This window comes from Crocuta crocuta, unplaced genomic scaffold (genome assembly GCF_008692635.1).
Source record: "Crocuta crocuta isolate KB4526 unplaced genomic scaffold, BGI_CrCroc_1.0 scaffold131, whole genome shotgun sequence".
In the NCBI taxonomy this organism is placed as follows: domain Eukaryota; kingdom Metazoa; phylum Chordata; class Mammalia; order Carnivora; family Hyaenidae; genus Crocuta; species Crocuta crocuta.
The window spans coordinates 14292458-14311513 of record NW_027528977.1 but is presented as its reverse complement, the minus strand read 5'-3'; the positions used below and the strand labels follow the sequence as shown (position 1 = coordinate 14311513).

The 19056-nt window shown below is 56.6% G+C and overlaps 1 protein-coding gene across 1 annotated transcript in view; it reads left to right on the top strand.

Annotated features, from left to right (window-relative positions):
* Positions 1 to 19056, top strand: part of FGF18 (fibroblast growth factor 18) — a 32468-nt gene that overhangs the window by 3424 nt on the left and 9988 nt on the right. Inside the window, exon 3 of the mRNA XM_077757138.1 lies at positions 10461 to 10641. Coding sequence (XP_077613264.1) covers positions 10461 to 10641 — 181 coding nt within the window. The remainder of the gene's footprint in view (positions 1 to 10460; positions 10642 to 19056) is intronic.

Below are 19056 nucleotides of genomic sequence, written 5' to 3'. Positions count from 1 at the left end.
CCCCCCCCCCCCCACACACACACACATACACACACACCTGGCTTCCTCAGTGAGGTTTCGAACCTTTCTTCTAGTTGGCTAGAATAGGAAAGCCAGAGAGTCCTTTGGGACGTGAGGGTGATGGGAAGCTATTCTGCTGGTTAGCACTTTTAATTTCTTAAGGCAGCAACATTATCCATTTGCCCATCCAGTCAGGTATTCATTCAACAAATACTTGCCAGACACCTGCTTCTTGCTGGCCCTGAGAACACCACTAGTCAGTTTCTGGTCTCCAGATGCACCCAGTCTGGAGGGGAGAGGGCCAGAGAACCCTGAATTCCTTGAATCCTGCCTCCTGAGAAGTGCAGGGAGTCTGGCGTATCCAACCAAGGAAGACTCCAAGGCTCTTGCGTCGGGAAGCTTGTTTCCTTCTTCCTACTATTCTTCCTCCTGAAGTAGGAGGGGTGATATTTCCACGTGACAGTTGGAGAAACTGAGGCAAAGAGTGGGGAAGGAATTTGTCCAAGGCCAATGTCAGGACTCAAGACTCTGGATTCAAGACCTTGTATTCTTTCCACGGCACCAGATGGACTTTTTCAGAAAGAATACGGAAATTATTCAGAAAGAATACTGGTGGGGAAGTGGGGTACCAAGAGGCATGCTAGGTAGGGTTCCTCAGTGAGAGATTCCCCTGGGATCCTCATGATAGGGTCTCCATCATCCCGGAGGGTCAGAGCCCGAGTGGGTGTCTCCAGTGGAGGGCACCTGACTCAGAATCTGCGGTGATTTTCTTGGAATGTTCTGGACTGAAAGGGTCCCAGAGCCAGAGGTGGGTGTTTTGGAGGGTAGGACCTGGGGGAATCAGCACTCCCCTCGCAGCTGCTTTCCCAGCAGGGAAGAGGAGGGGGCACCCTGCCAGCATACCTGCTGCCTGGGGGCATCACCCACTTGGAGATAAGGAGGTGAATTAATAAAATTTCTTGTGGTTGGCACTGCCAGTGTCAGCGGCTTGGGGGAGCTCAGAGGGCATGTTGGGCCCCCAAAGGGAGATGGAAGGGGGCAGGGTGGGGGTAGGACTTCCTGTCCTCAGCAGGACCTTTTGGGCCCGCCCTCCTCCTCTGGCCGGAGAAGTGTAGGTGTGGGAAACCAGGGTGCAGGCGCATCAAGCTGACAGCGCTTCAGGACCTGTCTTGTGTGCTCGCTCTGTGACAGGCAGGTCACATCGCGGAGGCTATGCCTCACAAGCAGCCTGGAGTCCGGGAACTCTACAGACAAGGAGGTGCAGCGGCTCGGAGGCATGAAATACCCCGCCTCTGTCCCCTGAGCAGGAGAGAGGCTGAGCTGGCTCTAACTCTGGGTCACCTGGCTCTGGGCCCCAGGCTTACTAAACAGCAGCCTCAGGGCTCTGGAGACCGCCAGCCTGCTCCCCTCTTGTCGCACAGCCTTACCTTTGCTTGACGACCTTGGGCAAGTTTCTTACCCTTTGGCTCTCAGCTTCTGCACGTGTAGAATGGGAAGAAAACAACCAACGTAACAGTCCCTCCTTCTTCCTAAGGGTGCGAGCGGGGGCCAGTGCAGAGCCTGGTCCTCTGCCCAGGGCTCTAGCCCCCGTGCCTCTTGTTTGGGGAGGGCTCCTTGGCCCCCACACCCCGGTCAGTGTAGTAAGCTCCCCTTCCTTCCCCAGGGTGCTGTCACCTCCTGGTGACTAGGACAGGGGAGATGTGGGTTGTTTCCTTTCTGAGGGCGCGGGCTTTCTGGTCCATCTCTGTGTGCTCTGCATTTTTTACTACGTCCGGTTGCCCCCCAGTCACAGGCCAGCAGAACACTCAGGGATAGGGCAGTGCCAAGCGCCTTGCCAGGGTGGCCCAGGCCAGGGGATACCCACCGGGCCTCAGGAGGGGCTGAGGCCTGTCGCCTCCATTTTGGGCCTGAGTCGGGAACTTGTTCTGGAACGTCCATGGGTAAATGGGCCCTGTAGGCTTTAATCAGGCTTGCTGGCAGGGACTGGGAGGTGTTTGGGTATTACTGCTTCGACATCTAAATGGCATCATGCCATGGGCCATTCAAAATACTCCCGTGCCAAAGATGGGGCTAAGGACAAGCCTCCTGTGGGCCACAGAGCAGAAACACCCTCAGGACCCGTGGGATCAGTCCTGGATTTGTCACTGGCTCATTGGAGGACTTCCCTCCCTGGGCCTCAGTTTCTCCACCTGGGTATCAGTGAGGTGAGCTAGAGGACTTCTGTGGAGCTTGAGCACGTGGGCTTTGGCCTAGGAGAGACCTAGGTTTGAATTGTGTGCTGCCGGGCAAATTTCTTTGCCTTCAACAATTTGCACTTCAGGTTTCCCCGTCTGTAAAGTGGGGGTAATGAGAGAGACCTACTTCCTTTTTTTTTTAATGTTTATTTTCTATTTATTTTTGAGAGAGAGAGAGAGCAGGGGAGAAGTAAAGAGAGAGAGAGAGGGATAGAGAGAATCCCAAGCAGGCTTTGTGCTGTCAGCATAGAGCCTGATGTGGGGCTTGAACTCACAAACTGTGAGATCATGAAGGACCTGAGCTGAAATCAAGAGTTGGACACTTAACCAACTGAGCCACCCAGGCGCCCCGACAGATACCTACTTCTTAAGGGTTACTGTGGGGACTAAATGGATAATGCACACAGAGGAGCTAGCACAGTGGCTGGCGCTCCCAGGAGTAGCTGTAATCATTCAGTCAGTTACACGCTGCATGTGTGCGTTAGGGGCACCACGCTGCATGGCGCTGAGCAAGGCTAGGAAGGATATCCTCCTTCAGGGCTCCTCTTGTCCAAGTTCAAGGCACAGACTTTGGACTTAGGTCCGCTTTTACTCCTCCTTGCACTACTCCCAGGCTGTGTGGTCTTGGGCAAGATCCTTAACCTCTCTGAGTCTCTACCTCCTCATCACACGAGAAATAGAGATGATGATACCACTCCCAGGAGGTGTAATTGAAATCATGTCTTGGGCCAAGTATGCAACAGGTACTCAGTTACGGTGCTACTCCTCATGAGCAATCTACAGACATTTACGGGACACCCACTGCCTGGGTGGCATTGGCCTGGGTTTTAGAGGGGACGCCAAGGAGGCGTCTGAGGCTTCAGTGTTTTCCTCAAAGTGTTCCCTGTGAAGAGACTGTGAGCTGATGCTTCGGGCAGCTTCCTTTGCCTCCCTCAGCCCCATTCTGCCTCTGCCTTGTAACCTCTTCGCACTTTGTCACTGTCACACGACCCAGTGTGTTCTCTGTGGGGCTCACAGGGACGCATAGGAGCGCAGGCTTCAGATCCAGCCCACCAGACACCCTGCCTTGGCCACTTGGTGGTCGTGGATTGAGCAAATTGCTTGGCCTTGCGGTGGCTCATCTCTGTTGTGGGCATCAGGGTAGAGCCTCCCTTGGGGTTGCTGTGAGGGTGGAGAGTGATCACCCGGGGGCGTGCGTGGCCCAGGACCTGATCACTGCACATGTTAGGTGATATGAGCTACAGTTGGGCACTTGACATTGGTGCTTCTAGAGGCCTTTTCCAGGGAGTCAAGGGAGGCTGGACCCATCCCGAGAGCCCTACGGCACATAGCACAGACCTGGCACGTGGGGTGAATGTTGAGTCTGTGAGTGGAGGGGCCCTAGCTTCTCTGGGGCAGGTCCCTTCTGGCACCAGGTGTGGGGCAAGGGGGCTTAGGACCTATCCCAGCCCTTGGGGACTTGAGAGAAATTGGAGGAATCTGTTCAGGGGGACATGGGCTTAAGGGTGAAGGGCCATGAAACCAGACTGGGGGCAAGAGGACCTGGCCAGGGATGCTCAGTTTGAATCCTAGATTAAGAATAAGGCAGGTGAAGATGCTGTGAACCTGTGCGTGCGTGAGTGCGTGCCTGTGTGTATGTGTGTGTGTGTGTAAAAGCCATTGCAGACATGTGGAATATCTCTAGATGGAAACAGGGAACAGCCTGATGTACTCAGGGGACTCTAAGCCAGGTGAACCATCAAGTTTAGGAAGAGGGGTGATGTATAAGGCCATGGTAGGCATTGAATGCCGGAATAAAGGGCTTGTTTCTTACCTCGTTGGCATGCATGACCACTCTCCCCACCCACATGCTTTAAGGGACAGGGAATTGAGACAGGGTTTGGAGGAAAGAGAAAAATATATAAAAGAAGGGAGCGTGGGCCTTTAGGGTTCTTGCCTCCTTCCCCAAGCTGGCTCCAGGGTCGACAAGCAGAGGTACTCGTATTGGCGATCTGTGTGGAGAAGCCTGATGTGTGGGGAGAGGGGCTTCTAATCAGCCCCCTTGGGTGGCAGCACCCCCCCCATGCTGATGGCTCCGCCCTGCCAATCAATACCTCGATAGCCCTGGGAGCTTAATGGACAGGCTTGGGGGCAGGGAAGGGCCCTTTACAACGTCACTGTTCCTGAGTTCAGTGTAGGAACTGTGACAGGAAAGAGGGGAAAAGCCTGGGGCTGAAGGGCTGGTGGGAGCGTGAATCTGAGCCAAACTCAGATCCAAAGGTGGGCTCCGCCTTCCTCCTCCCCCTTCCGTCTGCAGATGCCGGCTGGGGGAAATTCATGGGCTCCAGAGCCAGAGATGGGTTCAGATCTCGGCTCTGTCGCTTTGTGTACAATGTGGTGAGTCCCTTGGCCTCTCTGTGTCTCCCTTTGTCACCGGGATGGGAATCATTCCGCTGGGCCCAGGTTGTGAGGAGGAAGGAGACCACGCCTGCAAAGTGCTTAGCTCAGGCTCTGGCACAAAGCAAGCACCTAGCAAGTGGGAGCCAACGTTAGTTTCGCCCTCACGAATAATAAGAATCCACAGAGCACTGGGGCTGGCAGCCACTCCTGGGCCTGAGTCCAGGCCTGCTCTCTAGGAAGAGTTTGGGGGAAGCTGCATTTGGGGATGGAGAGCAGGGCTGACTTTATCGGGGACCCTCCTGGAGGGGTGAACTGAGACTTTGGAGACGCTCTGAAGGCCCTCAGCGAGGCTGGCAGCATTGCTGCTGGAGAAGGCAGGCGGTGGAATGTGGCTGGAAGTCTGTGGGCTGCCCCTCCTGGGCCCAGGGAGACCCTCCCTTTCTGGTCAGGCTGCCTGGAGACAGGGGCATGGATTGTATGAGGCCTCAAGGATGGGGACCCGGGCGGGAGGGGGCAGTGTGACCCCGTCCTCCTCTTGAGTAGGGGGAGTGAGCTCAAGGCCTTCAACCCTTTCATGTTTAATCCCTGCTCCAATCCCTGCCCCAACGATGGCTTGTGGCCAGAACCAGTTGCCATCCTGAATAGCGGTAGAAGAGGGGGTGGAGAGAGGAGAGAGTGAAAGCATGCAAGGGTGAAGTGGTGGAGAGCTTAAGCTCTAGGCTGAGATGGATTTGAATCTTGATTCCTTGTCTCAGTGGTGCAGGTCGTTGGACAAGCGATGTAACCTCTGTAAGCCTCAGTTGCCTCATCAGTAAAGTGGGGATAATAATCATAGAACTCATAGGCCCACCCTGGGAATCACATAAAACAGTTGACCTAAAGTGATTCTTAGCACAGAGGGAAGCACTCAGTAGGTCGTGGCTGTTCGGAAAACAAAACACAAGAAAATAGGAAAAGAAAAAAGTTGTGGCTGCTGTTACTAGTATTGTAATTTTTTCTGAGATTTTTTTTAATGTTTATTTTTGAAAGAGAGAGCATGCACGCAAGCAGGGGAGAGGCAGAGAGAGAGAGGAGGGCAGAGGATCTGAAGCAGGCTCTGTGCTGACAGCAGTGAGCCTGGTGTGGGACTCGAACCCAGGAACTGGGAGACCATGACCTGAGCTGAAGTTGGACGGTCAACCAACTGAGCCACCCAGGCGCCCCTGAGATAGATATTATAAATAATCCCCATCCTGCTAGTGAGAAAACTGAGGCATTAAAGAAAACAAACTGAGGCACCTGGGGGGCTCAGTTAGTTAAGTGTCCCACTCTTGGTATCAGCTCAGGTCATGATCTCATGGTTTGTAAGTTCAAACCCTGCGTCAGGGTCTGCAGTGAGGTGCCTGCTTGGGATTCTCACTTTCCCTTTCTCTTTGCCCCTCCTCCGCCCCCGAAATAAACTTAAAAAAAAAAAAAGCAATCAAATGAAAGTGGTGATTCAGGGTAGAACCAGGTGACCCCCGAGGTCAGTTAGTGCTAGTCATTTTGTTGTTGAATCTGTGTGGTGCGTGCATACTCATGTAGTGTGTGTACATACGTGATGTGTGATGATGCCTGTGGAAGGTGGGGGTGGGGCCCAGGGAGACACGGGAAGCCCCCACATGTGTCTTCAGAGCCGAGAGCTTCAGCCAGAGGGGGCAGTTGTGGCTGACTGAGGGATGCCCCGGGAGGAGGGGACCTGGGTTGATGTCTGGAAGCTGGCACCGCGCTCACCCCATGGAAGGTTCACCCCAGCGTGAGGGGAGGTAGGAGAGGCTAGACTGTAAAGGCTCCCGAGTGGGTGCTGTGGGGGCGGGGAGCAGAGTGTGGAGTAGGAGCCGAACTCGCCTTGTGTCTTAGAGAGCCGGGCTCCACAAGAAGACTGCGGGCCAGGCGGAAGGTGGCGGGCTCTGCCCCACCGGGCACCTCGTGTGGTCTGTGCCAGGGCCTGCGACCTCGGTGGAGCCGAGGGGCGGGGGGAGATTTGAACCTGTCAGGCCTGTGCAGTCCTTGGATTGGGGAGTGAATATTTCTACTAGAGCCCAAGCTCTCCGGGCAGGGAAGGGGCTGGCAGGGGGGTGGTAACTGGGGGTTTTAGGCAGCACGGGGACACCACTATATGCCATCCTGCTGTGGGAAAAGCTACTTGGACCAAAAAGATCATCTGGGGTGGGGGAAGGCAGAGTGGCAGAAGGTGCCTTCCTGTGCCCACGGACACATCCTGTCTGTGCCAGCCCTGCTCACCTGGTGAGAGCTGTGCCAGTCTGACTTTGTTCACCCTGCAGCTTTACAACAGACGATTGTGCACCCGGAGGGGCGTTAGCCAGCAGAGAGCAGCTCTGACTGTTCCCGGAAGGCCTAGAAGGCAGGCCTCCTCTTAGGCCCAGAGGCCACGGGGCCTGCTGCCCCGTTAGCAGGGAAGGAGGAGGGAGAGAGTGTTCCTGAGAGCCTCTGGAGCTCTGTATGTCTACATTCCAGCCCTGTGGCCCCAGAGAGATGCCCCAAGAGTCCAGGCTGTGAAGGGAACTCTCCCTGGCACCCACCTCCAAGAGTGGCTGCGGGAATCATAGGAGGTGCCATGTCTAGGCGGCTGCCTAGCACAGTGCCTGGAGGGAAGTCTGATGGCCTGAGCGCCCCTTGCCACCGCTCTGTCAGGCATTCTGCCTGTCTGGGTGGTCGGTGGTGGGGCGGATTTCGGCCTCTGGGTTTCCCTCATCCTCACCACAATCGTTTAGCACACATTTGCTAGGCACCTCTTGGGGCCAAAGCTGGAGAGCCCAGGATGAGCGGGACAGGCTACACTGGGGACAATAAGCCATTACAGTAGTGTCCACAGGCCCTAACCCAGCGGGGGGATGGGGGGCAGAAAAGGCTTCCAGAGGAGGCACCTGAGGGCGGGTGTCAGCCAGGCAGAGGAAGGCAGGGTGCCCTGGGCAGAGGACCTGACTTGTGCAAAGGCCTGGGGCTCCCCAGAGGGCTTGCCCAGGGAGCCCAGGGGTCTCTCTGCCTTTTCAGAAGGATGGGCTCTGTTTCTGTGTCAGAGGCCACCCCTGCCCCCTCCCTTGGGAAGGATGTGACCACAGAATGTGGCTTAAATGGTGGAAGCTGGGCAAGATGGATTGTTTCCCCCACATCCTGGGGAAGGGCCACCGGATAGCCCCTGCTGACCCTGGGTCACCCACCCTGCCTCTGTCCAGTGGGCCAGGGAGAAAATCGTTAATGGGAGGCTGGCTTCTGGGGCAGGGCAGCTCCCCTTGGGGACCCAGGGTAAGGAGATTGGTTTGACCTCTGGTCGATAAGGTCTCCTGTGAGCTGGAGGAGAGTTGGAGGACAGGGAAGGAGGCTGGAGGCCCCGCCCTTGGGGGAGGGGACAGGGCGGGTATGACTCAGGAAGTCATACCAGGAAGGTCGAGGGCCATGGGTGGGGGTCTTCAGGACCTGCGCCCACCAGGTGTGAACCTCAGGGGCCACTGGACCTATTCCCTCCCTGAGCATCAGGATATGGAAGGGGCTGGGTCCCAGGTGTCAGGCCCTGGCTGTGATGGTGACAGGGGCTGGCCATCGAGAATAATGGAAGTAAAGGATGTGCACTCGTGGTGGGCTGGCAGCCAGCACCATGTGCTGTGCGGCTCAAAGCAACTGAGTTTTCCGAGCCTCAGTTTCTACATCTGTTAAATGGGGGTGGTAGGTTATGTGGCAGGTTGTCTGGAGGATCAGAAGCAAAGCATCTTCCCAAACTGATTTGCGAGAAGTGCCCTGTCTGTAGGGACGAGGACCGTGATCTGCTGGTGTTTCCAGAGAGGCTTCTGTTTGCGGGCTTCACTGTGAGCCTCGTAAAGGGCTCCCTTGTATCATCTTAGTTATGCCTACTGAGTACTTACTCGGTGCCAGGCCCTGTTCTAAGACTTCTGTGTTTAATCTGCACCGCAGTCCGTGGGTGGGGGCCGTTAGCATCCCTCTCATGTCCTACCTGAGGAACCTGAAGTCCAGAGGGGTTAGTGACGTGCCTCCGGTGTGTTAGCTAGGCAGGGTGTTGAATCCGGGACCTCCTCCGATCATGCCTGTAGGGCAAGTGGGGCTGAAGGAAGGGCTTTGGAGCCATAACTGGGGCTAACTGTGCCCTCGCCTGTACTGTGATCTTGTCAGTCTGGCTCTGGGGCCTCCGTTTTCTCACCTGTAATGTGGCCCTGAGGATGACCGTGAGGGTTAAATACTGTGGTCCTGCCAAAGTGCGTGGGGCCCAGGCTAGCGTCGGGGGATGTGTGTCGGTCAGCTGGGGGACAGAGACCCGGGCGGCGCAGGGGATGTAGCGATGAGGAAAACACAGTTTCTGCCTTTGGGAGCTCACAGCTGAGAGGTGAGGCAGTTGCTTGGGCAACCCTGGTCCCCGAATCTCTGCCACAGGCTGAGTGGGGCCATGCTGGGGTCCTACATGCCTCACGTCATGTCGGACCTCATGGGCACACAGCACAAACCAAGAACGCCATCTGGGCTTCGAGGGTTATTCAGTTCAGATGGGACGGAGCCAACATACATTTAGGAGAAGAAAGCACAGGAAAACCCAATTTAATATTAAATGGAATGGCAGACCTTCGCATCTTTTCAGTGTTCATTTGTTTATTCATTCATGCATTCAGTAAATATTTGAGTTTCTACTGTGCTACATGCTGGGAATAAACAAGAAAGAGACAGCTCCGGCTTCCATGGTGCTGTCAGCCTAGTCAGGGAGAGCCAGACAAAAACCAGATAAATAGATGTTATGTCAGGTTGGTCAGTGTTAGAAAAAACAACGCATGGTAGAGAGATGGAGAGTGACAGGGGTGTGGCGGCTGCTTCCGTCAAAGAAGGCCTGTCTCGGGATGTGACATTGAGCAGAGACCCTAATGAAGTAAAGGAGCCAGAATGTAGAAGTCTGGGAAAGATTATGGAAACCAAGGGGGAAGCAAGTGCAAAGGGCCTGAGGCAGGTATGCTTTGTGTTTGGATTCCTCAGCAGCATAAAAGGCAGCCAGTGTAACTGGCGGTGAGGGAGTGGTAAAAGATGAAGTGGGGGCGGGAGGGGGGTGCTAATCATGAAGGCCCTTGAGGCCGTGGTGAGGACCTTGGTCTAAATGTGATGGGAAGTTCTGGAGTGTGTGAAGTGGGAGCATTGCACTAAGTGATTGGGTTTGGTGGAAGACAGGGGGCAAGAGTGGGAACAGGAGGCTGGTGAGGAGGCGGCTGTAAGTTGTTCAGGTGAGAGGCCATGTTCAGGATGTGAGACTGGAGAGTTACATGTTGGCATAGCCAGAGGTGGCTTCCTGGAGGATGTGGTCAGAAATGAACTAAGCCTCTGGGGACATGGAGACTTTTGGTGGGAGATGTAAAATGAAGTCTTCTCTAAGAGAGGCCACGGATGTGGGCAAATGCTGGGTGAGTGTGGGTGAGCAAGGGGACTCTCTGCACATGGAGAGGAGAGCCTCCAGCTCCAGCCCCTGGGGCCAAGTGACAGTGGATTTTGGCCCATTCCTTCCCAGGGTGTGCCCAAGGTCAAATGAGGGACCTCCGCTGCATACTGCTTCCTTTAACTGGGTGCTGTGGTGGAAAGAGTGCGTTTTGTCCCATAGACGGAGGCCTGATGCTTAGCTCTGCCACCTCCTGGCTGGGCCGCCTCGGACAGCGGGCCTCACCTCTTTGAGACTTGGTTGCCTCATCTGTGAAATGGGGGTGGTAACAGGGCAGGTATGAGTGTGTGCCGAGGCCTCGTGCAGAGCCAGTGCAGAGGGGGGTCCTAGATGAAGAGCACCTCGGGCTTCCCGGGCAGGCCACTGATGCCCCTTTCCCTGCTCAGGTGCTGGCGGCCGAGGAGAACGTGGACTTCCGCATCCACGTGGAGAACCAGACGCGGGCTCGGGACGATGTGAGCCGTAAGCAGCTGCGGCTGTACCAGCTCTACAGCCGGACCAGCGGGAAGCACATCCAGGTCCTGGGCCGCAGGATCAGCGCCCGCGGCGAGGACGGGGACAAGTATGGTAGGTGCCAGCCCCTGGGGACGAGTATGGTAGGTGCCAGCCCCCCAACCCCTACGGGGCCTTGCTGAGACCTCAGGCTCAAATCCCAGCTCTGCCATGGCCTGGCTGTGTAATCCTGCACCTGGCATTGAGCCTTTCTGGGCCTTGGGTTCCTCATCTGTAAAATGGGGATGCAGCAGTGCACCCCTGAGAGCCTTCGTGGGAGTACTGACTGAAGATGTGACTCTAAAGTCTTTTGCTGGTAAATGCCAGTGGTTTGTGGGTACCAGTGACCTAGGCATAGCCTAAAGCAGGTAGCTGCTCCCATGGCATCACTTCACCAGCCCCAGGTTCACATGCTCAGAGACGTGGGAGCCTCTAGGCAGTGTTACTTGGATGCTGCCAGTGGTGCTGCAAAGTGGCCTGGTGTGAGGGGTGGGTGCTCCTGTGTGCGCATGGGTGTGTGTTCTGCGAGCTTGAGCTTGTACACCTATGAGGAACGGTGGTGCCCTGAGCACCGTGGGCTATGGGCCTTTTGACCTGCCCTTGACCCTGGAACTGTCCAGCCTTCCTCTGAGATGTTTGGGAGCCATTGCTCACCTCATGCTGCCTCTGCAAGGGGGCCTGGAGGAGTGAGACACACTGACTCCCTTCCCTCCCCAGGCCCCCAGCCCACAAAGGCCCTCAGCAGTGAGAGAGACAGGACTCCAGTTTCCCGGAGCTTGGAGCGGGTCTTGGGCGAGGCGCTGAGCAAATACTGACCTGGCCCCACGTGTCTGGCCTTCTTCGGCCGGGATCTGGGCGGGAGGTGTCCTGGGCCCCCGGCCTTGGGCAGGGGAGCTGGGGCTGTGGGTGGCCGCGGCGCGGGGCTGGGGCTGGGGTCCTGTGTAAGCACTGTGGGCCTGCCAGCCTAGGCTTTTCTGGGATGGTGTCCCGCCTGCCCGCCGGCCCCTGCCCATTGCAGTCAAGACATGACAACAAGACAAATAATTTCTTGGACCTTTTATCTTGGACACCATTTATTTTCCCTCCGCCCCAGGGCAGGACTGACCTCATGGTAGGGCCCAAGTGCGGCAGCTGCACCGTCACTGGGGGCTGGGGCCGGCCAGGCCGGGCAGGGCCGGGCCGGGCTGGGCTCTCCGTCTCCAGGCCAGCTGCCTCCCTTCTCTCTGTGCCATCACTCTTTACTGCCTCCGTTCCCCTCCCTCCCACCCTCTTTCCCCTTCTTCCTTTCTCAGTCTTGTTGTTGCTGCTGCTTGTATCCCAGCTCCTCTCTCTGAGTCATTCTCCCCTCCTTCGCGGTACTCACCCCTTCCCCTCTTTGTTTCGGTCCACCTCTTGTCTCCCCCTCCCCACCCTCCTGCCCTCCCTGCCTCCCTCCCTCAGACCACAGCTCTCCAGTGCCTCCGCCCCACCTCTCCCAGGTCCTCTGCTGGCTGCCTCTCAGGGGCCTCTGGCTCTCCGTGCCCCCTGCTGTGCTGGGCAGACCCAGGTGGTGCTTTTCCCTGGGATCTGCTGTCCTCTTACTGCCAGGGAAGGGGCAGCTGGCCGGCCAGGGCGGGAGGGAGGTGCCCTCCTGGGGAGTCCCCGGAGCTCTCACCGGCCCCTCCAGGCTGGGAGAGTACAGGGGGGTCAGACTCTGGTCTGAGCCATCTGTCCACACCCTGAGACAGGAGGTAGGAGCTGGGGAGGGAGAGGAGCCCAGAAACGGCCATCCCCTCACTCCAGAAGTTACTTGCCTCTCGCTTCCTCTGCCTGAGCCAGAGACTCGGGGGATCTCACCTGCTGTGTGACATCAGGCAAGCCCTTCGCCTCCTCTGGGCCTCAGTTTCCCGTCTGTACAGTACAAGGGTCGGACTGGAGCAGTGCTTCTTAAACATGAACGCGCCTGTGAATCACCCAGGGATCTTGTGAAATGCTGATGTTGATTTGGTGGATCCGGAGAGGGGCCTGAGCGCTGCATGTCTAACCCGTGCCCTGGTGGCATGCCCAGGTAGACCACACTTTGAGAATCCAGGAACTAGCCCATTTTGGCTTCTGCAGCCCTACAGATCCCTGCTTTAATCACTCTCTCTCAAGGAATATGTTTATCACTCCTCCACCCCCTGACACCCAGGGCAGCGCGGGGCTTTGCTGGCTGCTGAGGCTGTTTCATTTAAGTGTCGCATTAGAAACGCAGATGAGGCGAAGGGACCCCATCTGTGAGCCCTGGTAGAGGAAGTGAGACAATGGAGCCAATTGAGGCTTCCAATCTAGATAATCAATACAAATATTATTGGGAGGGTGATTTATGTGGCCAAGCCAGCCTGGAGGATGGGGCTGCGTTAGGGGCCTGCCCTGCCTGTGGGGGGATGGGCAGCCAGTAGTTCCCAGTCAGGCCAGGCACACCCCCCGCCCCACCCCACTGCACCCCAGACAGTCCAAAAGCCTGCTCCCTCCTTCTCAGGACTCCGTGCAGCTGGAAGAATGATGCAGTCCAAGGCTTGCTTCCACCTCCAGTTATAATGCAGTCAGGGACTTGCAGCAAACCCCAAGTAAAAACAGAATCCCCATAAACACCTGGAGTCTGGAACCCGGACAGACACTCAGGGTCTCAGACTCAGGGGCAGGCACAGGGTGCAGGCCCACCTTGGTCCGGGTGACCTGCCCAGGACCCTGACACCGTGCTGTGCTGCCAGAGGATCTCCCCATGGCTCCCTAAAGCTTTCCCGGAGCACTCTGAGGGCCCTGAGGGTGGGCCAGGCTCTGGAGGGTCAAGTGTGCGAGCCAGGAAGTTGGAGGTTTAGTTCGGTAGTGAGACAGCTGGCAGCCCAGGCCGGTGGCTCAGGGCAAGGCCCCGCCCCTCCGGCCCTCGCTCCTGGCCACCTCTGCCTCATAGGCAGTCACCATGTTGAAGAAACAGCACTGGACCATGCAGGACACCTGGGTTCTGTCGCAGCCATGCCACCGGGCAGCCCGCGGAGCTCGGGACACGCGAGTCTGGCTCCGGGCTCAGCTTCCTCAGCCAAGTGCGGATGAAGAAGCCACACGGCACCTGCCTCTGAAATTGAGGCACTGAAGCCCCGGGTGTGGAGGCCCTGGGTCCTCTTGGCTGTGGGAAGCAGGACTGCCAGTGACAGAACTGGAGCCTTCTAGAAGGGGGAGGCCTAGGGCCTGAGTCTGAGCTCCAGGAGCAGGTGGGGACCCTGGCACCGGGGATGGTGGCGTGGGGATGACGCTGCTTTGATATGCACTATGATTGGATAGTCCTGCCAGTTGTCACTTGACAAAAGGTTTTTTCTACTTGAGAAGAAAACGGATAAGAAAGCACAAACCCAACGTGTTGCAGCAGGCCAGGCGCCCAGGGCCGACTGTGCTCGGAACAGCGCTGGGCAGGCCTGTGTTAGCCAGGGAGGTGAGCTCTGGAGAGGTTGAGCCAGTAGACTCTGGAGTTGGACAGGATTTCAGTCTAGCCCCACTGCTTGCGAGCCAGAGACCTAGCATCTGAGCTGGCCTTTCTGGTCCGGTTTGCTGCCCTGTGAAATTGGCTGATTGATATGAGAACATATCTAAAGCTCAAAGATTGTATGATTATCAAAGCAAAAACGAAAATAATAACCGCATGAACTCACTGCTGTTGTATAGGGGCAGGGGTGCCATCCTGGGCTCTGGGGGAGAGGTTTCCGTCTCAGGAACTGATTCCTGGCGCTTCCAGAAGGAAGCGTGTCTCTCTCTCATCGGTGGGGCCCTGGCACGTCCGCTGCAGGCTTCAGGGGCTTCTCAGCACGATTCCAAGCAGCAGGACTGCCTTTTGGGGCTGCTGTCTGGCCAAGGTCTTTGGACCCTCTTGGTGGGTGTGGCCTGGTCTCCTCTCAGTTTGAACTGGGACCCCTTACTCACTCGGCACAGAATTAGAGCCCTGGGATCGGTGGGAAGACACACCTGGTCCCAGCCCTCTGCCGCTCCCAGGCCAGGGACCCTGCCTCATCTCAGGGGCTGACTCTGAGTAGGGAGAGTCTAGTTCTCTAACCTCCAGCGTGACCTGGGGTCCTCCTGGTTCCCTCCCTGAGCCTGGGCTCCCTCACCACGGGTGGCGGCTGGGGGCGGGGTGTGGAGGTAGCAGTCCGAGGGCTTCCTCGAGAGCTCAGGCACGGATCGGTCGGCCACTCCAGCCGTGGTGTTGCTGTGCGGGGTCATGACGACCCAGCCTGTCCCTCCATAGGCCTGCTCCGCCGGGCCAGCTTCCTGCATCCCTTGCTCCACCTTGCCCCTCTGGGAATGTGAGCTCCCTCAACGTAGTGACCCTTCTGCATGTCCCCGTGTCCCATACAAGGCTTGGCAGAAAGCAGGCCCCCACTTAAAGGCTGCTGGATGAATGTATAAAATGATTGTGGGGCAACTCGAAGCATAATCAGGGACTGATGTGTGTGGCTCCGATCAAAAGACATGGGGCGATTCAGGGCTTTTGCGGAGCAGATGACAAGAGTCGGGGTGAAGCGGGGTCCTCTGGTCTGCATCTCCCTTGCTCCGGCACCAGCTGGAGGGCTGTGTCAGAGAAACGGGCAAGGGCTGGCGCTCTGAGTCTGGCGCCAAACGCCCCTCTCCACGTAGCCGTACCAAACGTGAGACCATGTCAGCGCATTGTCAGAGCGCTTGTCTTGCTTAGAATAAAGCCCCAATTCTTGGATGGGGGGAAAGCCCGAATGGCCCGGCTCCTGGCTACCCCTCTAGCCGTGGCTGCACTGCCCCTTCCTTGCCCACACGGCTCCAGCCCCAGCCCCTCCCTGCCGTCCTTGGGCCACGCCAAACAGGGCCCAGCTAAGGACCTCTGCACTTGCTGTCCTTGCGACCTGAGGATGCTCTTCTCCCAGACACCCTCAGGGCTTGCTCCCTGCCTCCACTCAGGCTTCTGTTCGGTCTTCTCCTCATCAGAGACTTCCCGTCTCTGTCTCCTCAGGGGCCTAGTTTTCTTCCTTAGCACCAATGCTACTAGAGAGTGGAGTATGTATTTGGCCATTTGCTCTCTGTCTCTCCTGTTACGATGCAAACCCCTTGAGGTAGGGGCTTTTGTCTGTTTTGTCCGCGGCTGAATCGTGATGCGCAGAGCCAGCCGCAAGCAGGTGCTCAGTAGACGCTTGAGCCCAATGAACGCACGGACGAGCCATGCGTGCGTCTGGGGGTGCTCCCCCCAGGCAGGCACCCGTCACAGAGCTCAGGCACTCAGAAGATACTTGGCGGTCAGTGCTCCCTGCCTCTGGTCTACTGTCCTCTCATCCTCCCCCGACCCTTCCAGCCTGCCAGCCCCGCATCGTGCAGTGGAGACACAGCAAGCCACAGATCAGGCTTCGCCTAGGGCTTTTGCAGCGGGGAAGGGGCATTAAAACCCCTGCCCTCTGAGCTCATGCCCCATAACTTGGGTCCCCAGGGAGGAGTGATCCCCCACACCTCGCTGACTCTGCAGCTGAAATGGCCACACTAGCGCTATGGCTAGGATTAAATATAGCTCCTGATCAATCCTATTGATTTTTTCCCCCTCTTCCTTTCCAGCAAGCCCACATGGCCTGCAAACCTCCTTGGGGGACTTTCGGAGAAGGGGAGTTTGGGAGAAAGGCTGTGTGTGTGTGTGTGTGTGTGTGTGTGTGTGTAGACAGTGATGTGGCAACGTCTCCAGAAAGCATTCCTTCTCCCCACCCCTTCCTGTCAACCTGGTCCACCTTCAGAGGGGAGGAAGGGAGGACTGCTTTGCTATGACCTCCCAGTGCCTTTTGCGGCAAGGACATTTCATCTCTGGAGGACACCTGGCAAGGGGCCAGCACGCAGTCAGCACTGGAGCCGTAGCGGCCAGCCAGCTGCCGGTCACCTCATGCAGGGCCCAGGTGACTCCTGGCTCCCACACTGCTCTTGCAGGTCTTGGGTGGGGGGTGGTTTGGCCTGAGGCTTGGGGGGCAAAGACATCCCCATTCTCCAGCTCTGTTCTCTTGGGCTTCCTCTCCTTGCTTCCTGTCTCCTGTGTCTCTGCACTGTGTTTCTCTCTGGTCTCTGGCTGCATCTCTGTGTCTTTCCCTGCTGTTTCCCACCCTTCGAACCAAAAGTCTTCAAAGTGAGGCCCCGGATCACACGCTGGGAGGACCCGCTAGGGAATCACACTGGAGTCAGTCAATCGATCAGTCAATCAGCGTCACTTCCCTTTTCTCTACCATGGCTGGTGTGCGTGAAGTCTGTCCCATTCTGCCTACCTCTGAATCTCTTGTCTGCCCCAGACTGCCCTGGAGTTACTCTGCCAGTGTTCAAATCCTGGCCGTCCTGTGTGACTCTGGGCAAACAACTTACCGGCTCAGTGTCTTCATCTGTAAAATGGGTGTGCCGGTCCTTACTTCATAGAGTTGTTGTGAGGATCAAATGAGGCATTGGACATTTAGACTAAGCACAGTGCCTGACGGGTAGTAAATGCTCAAGTGAGTATTAGTTGTTATTTTTAAATTACCATTGTTACTTCAAGCATTTAAGGAAAACAAGGAAGAAAAAAAAGCATGTTTTTTTTTTTTTTAATAGAAGGGCTCTGTGGGCATGTCAACCCACAGTCCTCTGCCTCAAGGAAGTGAGGTCAAAGCAAAGAGTGGCCCGGCTTCGTTTACTCACTCACTCCCCCGAGACCAGGACTGCTGCAGACGGAAGGCTAAGCGAGGGCTGGACAGGGTGGGACTTGCGGGTTAGCCTTGCCTGGGTTGTAGCTCCGTCACCGTGTAACCTTGGCACTCAGTTTTCTCACCTGTCCTATGGGGATGAGGATAACAGGTCTGACCTCGGGAGGTTATTGTCAGGATGTCGTGAGACACTACATGATAAATGTAAGTTACTGATACTTTCTAGAGGGGCGGAACTGAAAGCCACCTCGGATGCCACCCAGGCCTGGCCCAGAGAGGAGCAGGGCTTTTCCCTTGGTCCCACAGCAAGTCTGAGCATGTGATGGTAATCCTGAGGCTAGAGACGGGTGGCTGGGAGCCCCGGGTTCTAGCGAGAGCAGGGGCAGCACCAGAGAGTACCCGTGGAGAGCAGACTGGCTCCCAACATCTGCCCTGCTTTGAGCAGCAGGGTGCCTTTGGGCAAGTCCCCACACCTCCCTGAGCCTCGCTTTCTTTAACGCTTAAATAGTATCCTCGTATCTCCTTCACAGAGCCATTTATGTATTTCCTAAAATGTACTTGTTGCTCATTTACTATGAGCTGAGTCTGGGCTAGAAGTCACAGTGGTGAATAAGACAGATAAGTCCTTGCTGTGGTGGAGCTTACCTTCCGGAGAATAGAGACAGACAGCCTAGAAAGGTAGCAACTAAGACAATTTGGAGAAGAGCTCTAAGAAAAATGGAGCAGGGGCTGGGTAGAGCTGGACCAGGGAGGGTGGTGTGACATCGGACAGTGTGGCCAGGAAAGGCCTCTCTCAGGGAGTGACATTTGAGTGGCAACCTGAGAGATGAGAAGCTACTAGGGGAAGCTCCAGGTAGAGGGAACAGCAAGTGCAAAGGTCCTGAGGTGGGAGTGTGCTTGGTACGTCAGAGAGGAATAGCAAGGAGGCTTGTTGCCTGGAGGGCTGTGAGCGAGGTTGGGACGTAAGAATGGTCAGCAAGGGCCAGAGTATGTGCCCCATATGGGTCCCCATGAAGAGGCTGGATTTTAAGTGACTTGGAGATCGCTAGGAGGCTTTTAGCGGGGAAGAGATAGAATTAATTTTATATTTTTAAAGGCTCTCTCTGGCAGAGGGAGGAGGCTGTTGAGTTGTGCAGTCTGGAGGGGATGCTTGGAGAGGAGGTCTGACGAGTAGTGGAGCCAGATAAAGTTCCAGACTCCTCCTGCCTGGCCTCGTACAGGCCTCGAGAATGGAACTGAGCCCAGATGAGGTTTTTAGCTCCTGAGAGCTGCATGTTGGGGACTTGGGTCATGAGAAGGGGGAGCATGCTGCTGACCATGAGGTAGGCTCTGGAGTAAACCTGGCCTGGGCAGCAGGGTCTCACTCTCCATCTCTCTCTCTCTCTCTCTCATTCTCTCTCTCTCTCTCATTCTCTCTCTCTCTCTCTCTTTCTCTTTCTCTCTCTCTTTCTGAGAACTGCTGCTGCTATTACTCCCTGCAGACTTTACATAATTCTGGCCCAGCTCCCTCCTCATTATGTCATGCGCTGAGTGGAGTCTAGGTCACTGCAAGGCTTGCTGTGGTCGGAGCGAACAGCCTTCTGGCTCCCTGGCATGGCACCTGGGGCAGGCCTTCCCCAGACTGGGGTGGGGGCAGCGAGGCTTGCGGGGGTGGAGGTGCAGCCCAGCCCCAGCCCCAGGCCCTTGGGACAGCTCAGGCAAAGGCCAGGGCTTCCTGGGGTGGGCTGTGGCTTCCGAGCATTGGGGGTTGGAGGGCAGGGAATGACATCTCCCCAGAGTTAGGGGTCCTCCCCTGGAGCCCAGGCCCCTGCAG